General features: G+C 44.3%; 1 protein-coding gene across 1 annotated transcript; it reads left to right on the top strand.

Annotated features, from left to right (window-relative positions):
• The first annotated feature begins 367 nt into the window (after nt 1-367).
• LOC133885537 (serine/threonine protein phosphatase 2A 57 kDa regulatory subunit B' kappa isoform-like) lies at nt 368-3518 on the top strand. Its single transcript, XM_062325265.1, has 2 exons — nt 368-1803; nt 2839-3518. The coding sequence occupies exons 1-2, from the start codon at nt 727-729 to the stop codon at nt 3205-3207; spliced, it is 1446 nt and encodes a 481-aa protein (XP_062181249.1). The 5' UTR covers nt 368-726; the 3' UTR covers nt 3208-3518.
• The last annotated feature ends 10974 nt before the right edge of the window (nt 3519-14492 follow it).

Here is a 14492-nt window from a genome sequence, read left to right as displayed (position 1 = left end):
AATTTTTCTCTATTTTTGCTTCCACTTGAGTTTAAGGTGCGTTGGGTGATCCAAATAGAAGAAAATCATCGATTTCGTAAAAAATTTATTAAGACGTCTATTCACTCACATCTAATCGCCAATCTCATTTCTACATACCATAAACTTGTTGAAAATTACCAGCTCAATCATGACATATTTTTTTCCTATTTCTCAAAAGTACAAAGAAAAAACGCATGAGCCTTCCAACTTTTTGTTGACATAGACCTTGACTACGCAAATGCTGGGGAAAACATAATAAATCTCAAAGCATTCCAACGGCTGATACACCACGCTCCACCGAAACCAACGGCCGAGATGCGTCGAGCCACCCCTTTGAAGTCTCTTCCTCTTCCGGACGTCGGCCTGACACCCAGCTGTAAACTCGAGCTCTCCACTGCCAGGCCGCCCAAAACGCCAAAGCTCTGCGCTTTCTGCCCCCATCCTCCTCTGCCCCGAGATCCCATCCATGGCGGCCGCTCTGCCTCGCCTCTGGATCTGAGCCCCTCCATCCTCTGCGGGATCTGTTGCTGACGCTCCCGCTCTCCGACCGCCGCACGGTTCTTTGCCGTGTAAGATTCGCCGCTCCGTTTCTTGGGTCGGTGGTGGCACTGGTGGGTGGTCGGTAGCTGTCCGTGGTCCGGCCATGGATTCTTGAAATGGCTCTTTAATGCCAGCGGTGGGCGCCCGCAGTGTGCTGTCGCCGCCATGTGGAAACAGTTTCTTGGCAAGATCTCGCGGAAGTCGCCCAAATCCGGTGGCGGTGGGGGCTCTCCACCGGCGAAGCCCCCGCCGTCGCGTGGCACCAATGGGGCGGAGGCGGAGCTGAGCTTTTCGCCTCCGCCTTCGGCGTCGCCCGTCCCCGCGGCGCCTGGGTCGGAGACCAGGGAGGATGTGTTCCTCCGGAAGCTCAACGTCTGCTGCGTGGTGTTCGACTTCTCCGCCGAGCGGGGGAGGGACTCGCCAGAGGTGGAGAGGAAGCGGCAGGTGCTTGTGTCACTCGTCGACTGTGTCTCCGCGGCCGAGGAGCCTCTCACGGAGGCGATGGTCTCAGCCTGCGTCCGCATGTTCGCCATCAACCTCTTCAGGGTCTTCCCGCCCAAGGTCCGATCTTCGGCCTCCGACGAGGACGAGCCATTCTTTGACCCCTCGTGGTACCACCTGCAGGTCGTGTATGAGCTGCTCCTCCGGTTTGTGATGTCGCCGGTCGTCGATGTGAAGGTTGCCAGGAGGTATATGGGTAATTCATTCATTTCAAGGCTGCTCGACTTGTTTGATTCCGATGATCCTAGGGAGAGGGAATGCTTGAAGACAGTCTTGCATAGGATATATGGCAAATTCATGGGTAATCGACCGTTCATCCGCAAGGCAGTGAGCAACATCTTCTATAGGTTTGTGTTTGAAATGGATCTTCACAATGGGATTGCCGAGCTATTGGAGGTGTTCGGGAGCGTGATTAGTGGTTTTGCAAAGCCGTTGAAGGAGGAGCATAAGTTGTTTCTGTGGAAGGCATTGATTCCTCTTCACAAACCGAAGACGGTGGGAATGTATTTGCCACAGCTGACATACTGCATTACACAGTTTATCGAGAAGGAACCGAAGCTCACAGGGACTGTTATCAGAGGCCTCCTGAAGTACTGGCCTGTGACGAACAGTCAGAAGGAGATGATGTTCTTGGGAGAGTTGGAGGAGGTGCTGGAGTTGACAGAAATGGCTGATTTCCAGAAGTGTGCGGTTCCATTGTTTCGCAGGATTGCACATTGCCTGAATAGCTCTCATTTTCAGGTAAAATTTCCATCTTGAATATCGATTTGAAACAGTCCTTTGCACACTGTCTCCAGTTTCTTTAATGCATCTTGTTGATAAGTGTGGCCAGTTGGCCACAAGCCCACAAGTTGTAGCCTTAGGCAGAAAAAGCTAGTAGCTAAGTGGTTGTCACATTTCCATCTGTTTTTTCTTGGAAGACTAGAAACACCTTAATAGTGGAAAAGTAGAAATACCTTAATAGTGATTTAGAAAAAAGTTTGCATTTTTTTCTTCCCGTTTCCATGTGTGGAGTTTGGACAATGGAAGTATCTTATCAAGAAACAAATACAGGCCACATGGCTGCACTTGAATAAGCTCTTTAGAATTAATGCAGCTTCACTCTGTGGTGAGGAAAATTTCATAATCATTTCAGTCCTCAAGCCTTAAAAATGTTTGTTCCATTTTATCCCTAAACTAGTTTTTTTTTTCCTTCTGAATTTATGTCTTTTTGCTGCAGTAGAATAGTATTACAAAACACTAGAGCCTAACTTGTAAGGAAAAATGGTACATGATAGCAATACGCCCCCATATTGGAAATACAACAAAAAATATTTTTTGTGTCTGCAAGATATATTTGTCCTGTTTGGGCTTTCGAGTTGTTCGCCAGAGGGAACAAGAGAACTTTTAGGAGAAAGAAATACATTATGATCCAATATGTAAGCTGAGCATTACAGAGCCTTTTTGTTTTTTAAATTTTGTGGCCCGATTTTTGTGCAGGTTCAGGAACAGATCTTTCTTATTTCATAGAAAATGAATTTTTCTATTTAGTTCACAAAACAACCACATACTGGATGTAGCTACAAGATACTGGGTACAAAAACAAATGCTAATCGTCCCTAACTAAATATCCTAGACAATTTAATCTATGTATGATTTTGTTTCTCTTCGCGCCATTCGTTGGAGAAATGCTTTACAGGATGTTTTGTACAGCAGGGCATCTCTAAGCGCTATGCAACAATATGGCAAAACACTACTGGCTAGCAGAAACGTAAGGATGTTCTTTATTGTTAACAGGTTGCTGAAAGGGCCTTATTCCTGTGGAATAATGAACATCTGTTCGATCTGATCTCCCAAAACCGCCAAGTTATCCTGCCAATCATATATCCAGCTCTGGAAAGGAATGCTCGTTGTCACTGGAACCAGTCAGTTCTAAATGTTACAATGAATGTCAGGAAAATGTTCTTCGACATGGATGAGAGATTGCTGCTGACTTGTCAGAGCAATTTCCAAGAGGAGGAAGAGAAGCGAGCCGCATCTGAGGAGCAAAGAAGGCTTGTGTGGGAGCACCTTGAGAGGAATGCTGCATTTCATCCAGTAACTGGAGACATCAGCTTTGCAGTTCCACCTACATCTGCTCCTCTGGTAGCTCCCACTATGACATGATTAATCATGGGTTCAGATGTACTTCATTCCACTTGATTGTTAGCTAGCTATGGGTGTTGCGCAAGGAATTTTGCTGCCTTTGTAAGCCCCTTGTGCCTAAATCTGTAATTAATAGTTGCTGGTTTGACAACGAATGCTTGATTCTTTGGTGTACTCAAGATAATGTCCATTTCTACTTGATCGGAGGGATGAGAGAGTGGTTGATTTCCTCGGAAAATTTCAAGTGGAACTGAAAATTTCCTCGGAACATGTTGATGTCTTTTTGATCTTTTGAATTCTGATGGATCTACACAAACGCCAGATTTGATGGGTGACCATGAAATGAGGTTCATAGCACTTTTCCTTTTCTACTTGGCAAGGCAAAAGCATCATAAATCTTAATTTCGCTCCAAGAATACAAAGATCTTTGTAGAATTGTGAATCCTGTCAATTCGTGACATAAACAGCTGTGCCTAATTGATATTGTCAGCTTAACTGTTTTGCCCAGGTTTTTTCAAACTAGATTTAGGGCCTACCAAACTAAAACCTGTTTAGCTAGGATGGGGTAAAACTAGGCTGAAAAAATGCTATAATTCAAATTACAGGCTTTCACTCTCACTTATTCTTTTTAGAGGGGTACAATATGACACACACCACACTCATGTATATGTGTCCCCATATAGATGCTAGGGAAGGGATGGGAGGGTCTAGGTCTCCGGTGCGCGGGAAACACATGTAATAGTAATACAACTAAACGTTGTGGGCATGTGTATCCATAACTTATTTAAGATGGTCACCTGAGAATAAATCTTAGATGGTAGGGCGAGCAACTGCACTGAGTGGCGCTGGAACGCTCATCTGGCATTCTTACCTTGGGGTAAACACACACGTGGACTTCCACTCTCACTTGTTTTTCATAAAACTGAAAGTGTAAACAACAGAGTAGATGAAGACTAGCTTTGGCTCAATATTTTTACTAAGTTTAACTGAACAATAACTTAACATCTATGTTACGAAAACTTTGCAAAAATTAAGTTCAAATAACTTACACAAAATTAGTTTGAGAAAAAAAACCAATTAATATACGTGAGACGTGAGATGTGAATGGCCACTTAGCCTTATTCATCGAGCCATGTGTTCTTATGTTGGTTCTTCAGGCTATTCTATGATGGGATAATTATTTCTTCTCAGGAGGTAACTATTCGGTCTGGAGCATTGATTTCTCGTAACGAATAGGCTAACTATATCTCTGTCGAGGGTTTTTCTCTAATAATATGTTCGTAAGAATAACAGAGTTGTCTTCATAATCCAGGAATCAAACAAGAGATGAGGCACACGTAATATATACAAAGTTCATACCTCCGATTGGAGTAATACCCTATATTCTGTGTGGTTGATGATGTATCTGTATTCACTCGAGTACAGATAATGTGTCTAGATCTATTAAAGGAGTAGATGGGATCTAAACTAGACTAATGACGAAGTCGTCGAGTATCTCCTCTGGTCCTAATGCTTGTGTCGAGTTGCAGATGAGTTGTGTTCCTCTATAAAAAAGTCTCCCTGCGGGGGTCTGGGTCCCCGTCTTATATAGGAGTCTTGTACTACCTCCTATCTTACCGTAGTCGATAGGGAGTCCTTCATCTTGTCCACCAAGAAAAATTAGATAAATTTAGCTAGGATACTAGTTGTTCTCGAGTTGGGTAATCAATCGAGACCTTCCTAATATGCGCATTCTGGATCTTCAAGAGTATCAGGTACCGTATATTTGGTTCAGTAATATTCGAAGTTGTTAAGCATGCGCACGACATACCTTATCCATATATGGTATACTCTTTATGCATATATACACTATAGTTAGATATTTGGTAGTAGCCCCCTAACTCTGCTTGGGAGGAAGGGTTTCTGCAATTTTTCACTCGAGTACCGCCAAGTCTAAAACTAGTTGAGTAAGGTGGTTCAGGCTTGCAGTCGAGATAATCGAGTAAGAACGGATCCTATTTCGAGTATCAAGTGGAAAAACAATTGGGTCGAGTGCCCTGCAGTTAACCGCACTTGAAGCTAAAGAAAGAACTAAAAGCTCGATTAGTCAACACCCGATTCCGAGTAGAGTTAAAAAGCTTACTTGCCTCACATTCCTAATGTATTGTTGACCTTTCGAAATTTGAACCGATGGGTATAGGTGCATTTAATGTGTGCAGAGATTCGCACGATATCATCACTCTGCCTTTCATGCCGATCAAGACGCCACAAAAACGTGTTCTGAAGCAGTATCATTTTCCAAATTTTACCCAGAGCTTATTCCCTCGAATAGAAACTCCATCATCTCATCTTTTCTACTTTCGCTAGACTCTCGCTCTTGGATTTCTTGTCCAAAGTTTTTCAGCATTGTCTAATTTTGTTCTTCTCCCTCATGGAGGGGAATCTTTATTGGGCAGCTCTGTCATTGGGAGTGATGGACCTTATCTCCAACAAGTTACCACACCTAGAAGATTTTGCCTTTTTCCACTGTGTCTGCTCCACCTGGCGTGAAGTGCAAAGGGGGCTGAGTTCGCATCATGGATCCTAAAAGGGCCGTTCGTGCATAATGATGGCTTGGTGGAGGTGCATCGTCTAGGAAGCGAAGCAGTCTTCGACCTCCATTTTTGAGGTTTAGTTGGCGACAACTGGTATATGATCGGGGCCTCGAGTGGGCTCTTGATCATCATCGAACGAGGGTGTCAGATCAAAGGTAGGGTATTAAATCCGGTGACTGGATGGTTTTCTGATCTCCCACCACTCTCCTATGATGTATTCTGGGTGAATCTGGAGGTATACGTGGTACGAAGGAATAGAAAGCTGTTTATAATCATTGTTCCAAGAATGTCATGCTTCCATCTCCAGATGACAAAAGGGCATTCACGTATATCTTGTCAACGGGCCATTGCGGTGGTTCCAAATCTCCAGTAGTAAGTTATGGTGATGTATTGTGGATTTTCTAGATGGAATCACCTCAGGAGATCCATCTGCACTTGCTTTATATCTCCGACACATAAGGAAGCAGTCAATGCCTGAGTTTGAGCTCTGGCAACCCGGTATGGGGGGGGGGGGTACTCGGCTCATCCTAGACAAGACCCGTGCCTTTTTCTTGAAACCCTGGGGCGACCAAATTGACAACCCTGCTGAGCACAATGCCTCAACGCCAATTTCCATTCATGTATTTGGCGATGACATCTGGGAGCCGCTAGATTGGAAAATTGTCCCCTAGATGAAGGAAAGAAAATTCTACTGGGCTTGACATGTGAGGTTGTTCCACCAGTACCTAGGATTATCCATCCTGGCCAAATTTTGGGCTTTCGTCGAACGAGCTCATCATACGACTGGGATGAGTACACGTTGCTTGAGATTTCTTACCACGACGCAGTTTCCAGTATGCTTAAGTCCCTTGAAGGGAATTTTAAGTGGCATTCTTGTAGGTGGTTGTCGCCCAAGCTTTCCCCTTAGATATGTAATAGGTTTCCTGGTATGCTTTTGGCTGGCGATTGTAAAAACATTTTACTGATATTTTGCTTAATGTAATATGCTATTGCTACTATTTTCTTATCGATGAAATAGAGTTAGCATGAATAGATGCAAAACTGATTAGCATATGCTATTGCCACTTTCAAGATTGTCTGACTATATACCCGTTAATGCCTGAAAACTCAATTAAATAAGCCATTAGATGTGTGGCCTCCGAGTAATACTAGTGTAAAACTAGAAACATAACATATGATGGACTTTTGCAAACTTTTATTAACATGCGCATTTGATCAGCATACGAATAAGAACCCATCAGAGAGAACACACGAGACCGATTAGGACTTTTAGACCCTTGGTTGGTCGTTAGGCATGAGATGTCTAAAAATCTCAGTGTTGTTATGCCTTATGAGGTGTAATTATCCATCATCGACCCAACACATGCCTCCATTGGTTCTATCCAACGCGATCAACGCAAAGCCAGATATTTTTTTTTGCAAAAATACTTACAAAAGAATATGGTATTATTATGTAGCCTCGACTCTCTAGTTGAGGAGAAGATTTCTCGAGTAGAGAGTATGAAAGAACATACCTGTGCCATTGAAGGAATATAGCGTAGCCCTTGACCTTCTACTCATGACATAATAGAGTGAAGAGTAAAGCCCTAGCATCGAAAGTATGGGATGTAGCCTCCGACTCTCTTTTTGATGTGATAATCGAAACAGATAGTAGAGCATATGCGCCATATTTGATGTGGCCCTTGTCTCTTACTAAATGATTGGATTCGAGTAGATAATCGAGCATAAGCGCTTAATATTATACGATGTGGCTCATGGCCTTATGAATGGCATGATACCCAGAGACAAAAAGTGAATCAAAAGCATAAAAAAAGTATGATGTAGCCCCTGACTTTGCAGTCGATGTGATAATCGAGTGGAGAGTAGAGCATAAGCATAGAAAATGCGTGATGTCGCCCCTGACTCTCTACTCGATGTGGTAATCGAGTGGAGAGTAGAGCATAAGCATCAACACACCGTTCTCAACTGTATACTCGATGGGCTTAGCCCCCGAGCATTGGGTTATAATTATACTATGGTCACCGAGTAAACTCGAACAGACGGGTAGATGAGCATTAAAAACCCACTCCCGTTCGTGCTCATTTTCACAGCAACCTTTGATTTGACGCATCATAATGACCATCCATCCCTCTTTGCAGAGATTAGACAAGTCATAACACTCTCACGACGCCTCGACTTTCACCGGGCGCGTAGCACGATTGAGGAATTCTCGAGCACACTATTGTTTCGGATCTTGATGGCTCCGTTTACATAGTACGACCCATTCCCACAACTATAAATACAGGGTACTTGAGGCTATTTATTTCCACTCCATCTCCTTCCTTTCTTCCTTTGCCTTGTCCAATAGAATTTGTAGAGCTTGAAGCCATGCCTTCACTCCACCTCCATCTCCCGAGTCGAGCTCAGGAACTAGAGAAGAGGGAACTTTCTACCCAAAGTCTCTCGCCATGGTTCCACCTGGTGTCATCACCATTTCTTCCGATGAGGAGGAATCGAGTGAGGTCCCTAGAGGAAGAGAACATAGAGAATCACTTGGGGATGGCTGATCCCTCTCCTGGAGGGTGCAACACTTCATTGCCGCTTATGCCGTGCATAGAGGTCTAAGTCCCTACTCGACCCATTAAGTCTCCATCCTCCCTGCCTCGATTGGGGCAAGACAGGGTGGAGCACCGATCAGAGCAAGGCAAGATGGGGCAGGGCATCGGTCGAGGCGGGGCGGGGCGGGGGTGGGTCAAGTTCTGCCCTGCCCCGGAGTATATGTTACATGCCCATTTAATCTATTTATTAAGAAGTTTATTATCCTTTTGTAATGAAATTTTTAGTAAACTAATGCATGTATGTAACTATTGTCATATTATATTAGATCTCGTGAATCTTAGATGCAGTTTTTATTGATTTGTACATTGTGGTGGTTATTATCTTCTAATTAAATTTGATCTAGATCTTTTAACAATTTCAATCAAAGCAGGACAGGGTGGGTCAAGTCAAAGTCGGGGCTCCATGGGGCGGGGCAGGGCAAGAAAAAATTTCACTCGATCTCGGGTAGGGGCAAGGCGGGGGACAAGCGAGTGGGGGCGGGTGGAGGCAAACCCACCCCCGCTCCACTCCATCTAGATCTCTAGCCACGCGGCGAGCGATGCGAATGGCACGGGAGAGGGATGAAACTAGTGGTGATCTTGACGAGATTATCGACTAGGCTACTGATGAAGTTTTCGGCAATGAAGCCCCTAAGCCCCCGGTGGCGAAGAAAGTGCGGTCATCTTCTCCATCAACAACCGCCAGAACACCTCTGTGGCCCATGGAGGGTCCGCAAGGCTCACTGGCATGGGTCAGCAACTCTAGCAGGGTCCTCGTGTCGGCCATTTTTCCTGGCTCTTATGCTAGCCGGCATCCAAATCTTGGGATTATCAACTGCCGCCTCAGGAAAGAGTATAAAAGGTTTCTCGACTCGTGTCACGCCTGATTTTTCAAAAGAACAACCAGGTGCGTTCCACATGTATGCCAGGATCAGTTTCATCATACATGCGGTGACATATCAGTGATATACAGTTCTATATCGATCAAAAACAACTTTATTGAAATAAATACCAGAGTTACAAGACAGCGGCGGAAGAACACAAGATGACTCCTACGAATCTTTTGGGCATACCACAGGCAATCGACTGGGGCAACGCGACCTGAAACACTCCATCTCCAAACAATGGTCTTTAGCTTCCTTGATTTCCTTGTAGTCTTCTCCCACTGAGCAGCATTTATTATTGAAAATAGCAAGTGTGAGTACATTTCGTACTCCGCAAGTGTGGGAAAGCATGACATGGGGCTAATAACAAGAACGGCTTAACTCAGAGGTTTATTTGCATAAAATGCCATTTTAGTAGTACAACAGTTATAAAAGCAATCTATTTACTACATAAAAGATTCTTTAAGGATTGAGCCAAGGTTCCAACCACCTTGCTCCTCAACTGATGTTCCATTCACCTGAAACCAAAACCAAGGTCGATCACAGTTCCCACCACTGTGAACCACCCGGTCCAACTAAAGACCATCCAAACCATCCGAAACCACCCGACTAATCATGTGAGGGTCCATGCCGCTCATGACCGTGAGCACGGCTGAATATTCAGTTTGACACTCTGCAGAGTTTGTACACTTTACCCACGAGTCGTGATCTTCTCTTTTGCCGGTACCCGTCGGTACCTTACACACTTCCGAGGTTTGCGCCAAGAGATCACTACGAGGCTTTTTCAAAGAGTCTCCCAGTATGCACTTACCCACTGAGGTTTCACCGCCGTACATAAGTGGAGTAACCCTCCACCCCAGAAGCCCCCTCTTGTGCCGGGTAGAATTGGGAAGTAACCCTTCCTTATCTACACATCCAATTGGCTCATACAACACTGGGAGAACATCTAATTACTAGGCCAAGCCGTACCATATTGGTCTCGCGGTTGCACTGTTGCCATGGATGGTCGCTCCACGAACCGGTCCTTAAAATGGTCTGGGCAAGACCTCCAATAACCCCATAAGGGTATACTACCAAACAACCAATCATGCTGGGAAAAGTAGCCCTTTCTTGCCCAAAACCCCAATTATCTTTGTTGTTAACTCCCTTAACAACATTAGTTTCCATGACATACTTTCTATATCAAATTTTAGTTCATAACTCATGATTCATCACCTACATGCTACGTGTTCATCTAAAAAGCATGGCTAAGCATAAACATGATGTTATTTTAAGGATAAAACATCTAAAACTAACACTAGTGTTTGCTATACTACCCATTTTGTAAAACACCATGCATATTTGATAAAGACTATTTTTATATAAAAACTGGGTTTGCAACATGGTCAAGACACTTGCCTGGATGCTGCTCGGTTATCTTCGTAAACTTGGTTCTGGCATATCTTGAAGTCTCGACCTTGCAGCTCATCGAATCTCTATAAACGCCATAATCTGCTCACAAGATCTACCGATAAAAGAGAAAGCACAAAACAACTAAGAAACAATACACTAAAACAGAGACAACACATCATAAAAACACTATGGTTGGAAAGGATACGATTTGAGAAGAATTTTGGCGCGAGAACTGCTCAAATCAGAATTCAAACGGAGGAGAACATGCTCTTAGAAGATTAAATTAGGGTTGAAATAAAAAGGAGATAGAATATTCCCTAAAAATATTCTCAACGGATTTATGACATTATTGCCCAAGGGAAACCCTAACTATGGCGATGACATGACATCGGCAGGGAAATAATGAAGGACAAAGTGCATGCGACGATGATGTGGTGGTGGCATGTTGGGAACTAGGGTTTTACCGAAAAGAATATCCGATTAGATTTGGTATGTGAGATCCTATACAATTTTATCAATATTATTTTAATATTTAAATTCATACCGTGTGCACAATGACATGTGAGCTCTACATGTCGAAGTCATCTGATATGCATCCAGCTATTAAAATAATACTATCTAGAATTATATAGTACTACGTGACCAAATAATTATCGGACAAGAACACTGATGGTTGGTTTGGAAACAGGCTGAAATTAGATGAATTTACAAAGTGGCATTAGAGTTTGGGAGAAATTCACCGAATTGGACACAAGACGAATTTGTGTTTACTGAACAAGATTTGAATAGCTAACTATAGATGTGGCATGAAAATAAGAGATGGCAATTTTGATCAAAATTGGCTGAAAAGAATCTGAATAGGTGAACTTGTATTTGTGCTGATTGAACTGAAACGAAATTAAAGCTATATTGCAGGGGCTAGCATAAAAGAATTCTAAGCAATATTCAAAGGAAAGAGAGGGGGCTTTTTAAGAAACTTCATGAGGTGGGAGGGCTGTTTTGTATACATAACAAATTGTAGGGGGTTATGCAGAAAAACACCTTCTTCTACCTTTAGACTGCATGCAAGCACGCATGCATGCTGCCATTGCTGCAGCAAGGAGCTCCGGCCAGCGGTGCTTCAGCCAGCCGAAAGAGAGGAGGGGGGGGGGGGGCTCGGCGGTGACCTCCTCGGCGATCTCCTCCGAAGGGTGGCATCGGACGACAGGGCGCGCAACACGTAGCAGCACACGGATGTGGTCTGCATGCGGCTGTTGGGCACGCACGGCTGCGGGGCAGCGCCACTGCAGGGACGCGACACGCCCAGGTGCGGCCTCCACCCAGTCTGCAGCAGCACACACACGCAGCGCACAGGGCAGGACGCGCAGAGCAGCCAGCCGGCATCGGGTTCCGGGGGTTGTGGACGGCTGGGAGGCGAGGCCTTAGCACCGCACGAACACGTGAAGCCGTAGGCGAGCGCGATCAGGTTGGAGGTGCAGCGAGCCAGCATGACGAAGCTCGGCGGCAGGTCAGCGAAGAGGCTCGGCGTCAGTTTATAGAGGGGAAGAGCAAGGGAAAGGATAGGTAACGCTCGCCTGTGATAACGGCCGCATTGCCACTCGTCCGTTGCTACACATTGAATGGCGTTTACAAAAATTGATTGCGGTGCTTGATCGTGGGTGAGCTGGCTTTGTTTTGTGTTGACCATTAGGACGAGGTTGCATCCAGGTTCAGAGAAGGACAGGTCGCCGAGCGTCCGCACGTTGAATGCGACCAGACGTTTCATGCATGGCATTGGTGTGGCTGGTGCACGAAAAGGAAACGGAGCGGCAGGAAAGCACATGTTGGAGTTTCCATCCGGAGAAGCATCGCGTAACTCGAGCATGGTTGATTCACGTGCTGAAGTTGTCTGCTGCTTGGTCATGAAGGAGAAAGCTAATTAGGGGCGAGAAGAGAGAAAGGAAACAGAATGGTGAGGTAAAAGAAAGGAAAGGAATGACAGCGCACATTGGGTTGGATCGAAATGACATGAGATGAGATTGTACAAGGAGGATTTTTGGATGATATAGAGAAAAAGGAACAAGGATTTATCCAACCTTGAAATTCCTTAACCTATTCTAATATTTTATAAAAAACATTTTCTTAACAACGGTTATTTTATTGTTTTAAAAAGCTCACAACCCAAAATAGGAATTTTGGGGTGTGACAACTCGTTCAAGGGCGAATAGTGGTCCACACGCTTCTGAACTCTTGGAGGTGGTGGATCTTCACTTTCTGCCGTGTAGGTCAAGAGGAAAAGAAAAATTATGTCATAGGTTAGTTAATCTGATCTAATGTAATCAACTTACCTGTAACTTACCTTATCTATGAATAAAACTGTCGGAGTTGATCGATGCGCCATGGGTTCTTGAGTATCTCACCATTTAGAGTAGATAACTATACTGATCTAGGTCGAGTAACTTCACTACTATGTGGGGTCCTTCTCACTTAGGTGATAACTTATGGTGACATGGTTGTTTTTGCACCTTTCGTAGGACAAGATCTCCAATAGCGAGTCTCCTGGTTGGACTTTCTGACTATGATATCTACACAACGCTTGCTGATATTTAGCCGCTCTAATGGATTCTCGATCATGGTACTCCTCGAGTAAATTGATGTCGTTCGCTCGTAACTGCTTTTGCCCCTCTTTCGAGTAATTTTTTACTCAAGGTGATCCGAACTACAATTCAGTCAGGAGCACTGCTTATGCTCCATAGACTAAAAAGAATGGAGTTTCACCGATAGCCCTATTAGTCGATGTACGAACGACCCATAGTATCGAGGGAAGCTCTTTCACCCATCCTTTCAAGTAGGCCTTCATCCTATCAAAAACCCAAGTTTTGAGACCCTGCAAGACTATACCATTAGCGCGATCAATCTGATATTGCTTTGGGGGTGAGCTACAAAGGCAAAACAAGTTTTAATGTCAAATTCTTCATAGAACGCAATAAAGGTCCCGCTTTTGAACTAGCTATCGTTATATGTAATTATCTGATGCGGAATTTCAAATCATGTAATTATGCTCCTCATGAACTTCTTAGCCGCTTCTGCGGTTATCTTCCTAATGGTTCGCCCTCAATCCACTTAGTGAATGTGTCGATATCCACGAATAGGAACTTGTAACCGCCTTGGGCGCTTGGGAACAGTCCCAGGATATCCAAGCTCAAATGAAGAAAGGCCAAGAAAGAAGAATTGTTTGCAGAGCTTAGGTCGGTCGAGTGATATGCCTTCCAAAAAATTGGTAGCTCTCGCACTTTTTGACTAGCTTGGAAGCATCCTGGAGGGCAGTCGACCAATAGAATCCCTGGTGGAAAGTTTTTTTGACCAAGGTGCTATAAGATGCATAATTGCCACATATGCCTCCATGGATATAAAGCAATAATTTATTGCCCTCTTCTTGAGTGATGCACTTCATTAAGATTCTGTTACTCCTCTTTCGGTAGAGCTTACCGTCTACCAAAAGCATATAACTTGGACTTATGAGCAATTTTCTTTGTAGATGTATCATCATCAGGGATGTATCGACCTTCGTGATAGGCTTGGTACGGAGTCATCCAAGTCGACTCGCATTCGAGTAGTGCAACTACCGTGTTTGCGATTTCTGCCTCGCTGACCTGGCCAGACTGCTGGTTAGGTTGGGTAGCATCCATTCACCAAACTGTCAAGACAGATTGTTTAAGTAGTTTCTCACTGAAGACTCCTATGGGCACTGGTGCTCAAGAAGAAGCGAGTCTAGCAAGTTCATCCATATCAGAGTTATCACTCTTTCTGATGTGCATTACTTCTAGCCCTTTGAACTTTTCCTCGAGCTTTAGCACCTCGTACAAGGAAGCTGACATGTTGTCGTCCGAGCACTGGTACTC

The sequence above is a fragment of the Phragmites australis genome, chromosome 11 (genome assembly GCF_958298935.1).
Source record: "Phragmites australis chromosome 11, lpPhrAust1.1, whole genome shotgun sequence".
NCBI classification, from domain to species: domain Eukaryota; kingdom Viridiplantae; phylum Streptophyta; class Magnoliopsida; order Poales; family Poaceae; genus Phragmites; species Phragmites australis.
The sequence above is the reverse complement of the archived record's forward strand: the minus strand, read 5'-3'. Positions and strand labels throughout refer to the sequence as shown.

Coding starts and splice junctions, on each gene's coding strand:
- LOC133885537 (XM_062325265.1), top strand. CDS start 727: ATGTGGAAACAGTTTCTTGGCAAGATCTCGCGGAAGTCGCCCAAATCC. Junction 1,804..2,838: donor TGAATAGCTCTCATTTTCAG/GTAAAATTTCCA, acceptor TATTGTTAACAG/GTTGCTGAAAGGGCCTTATT.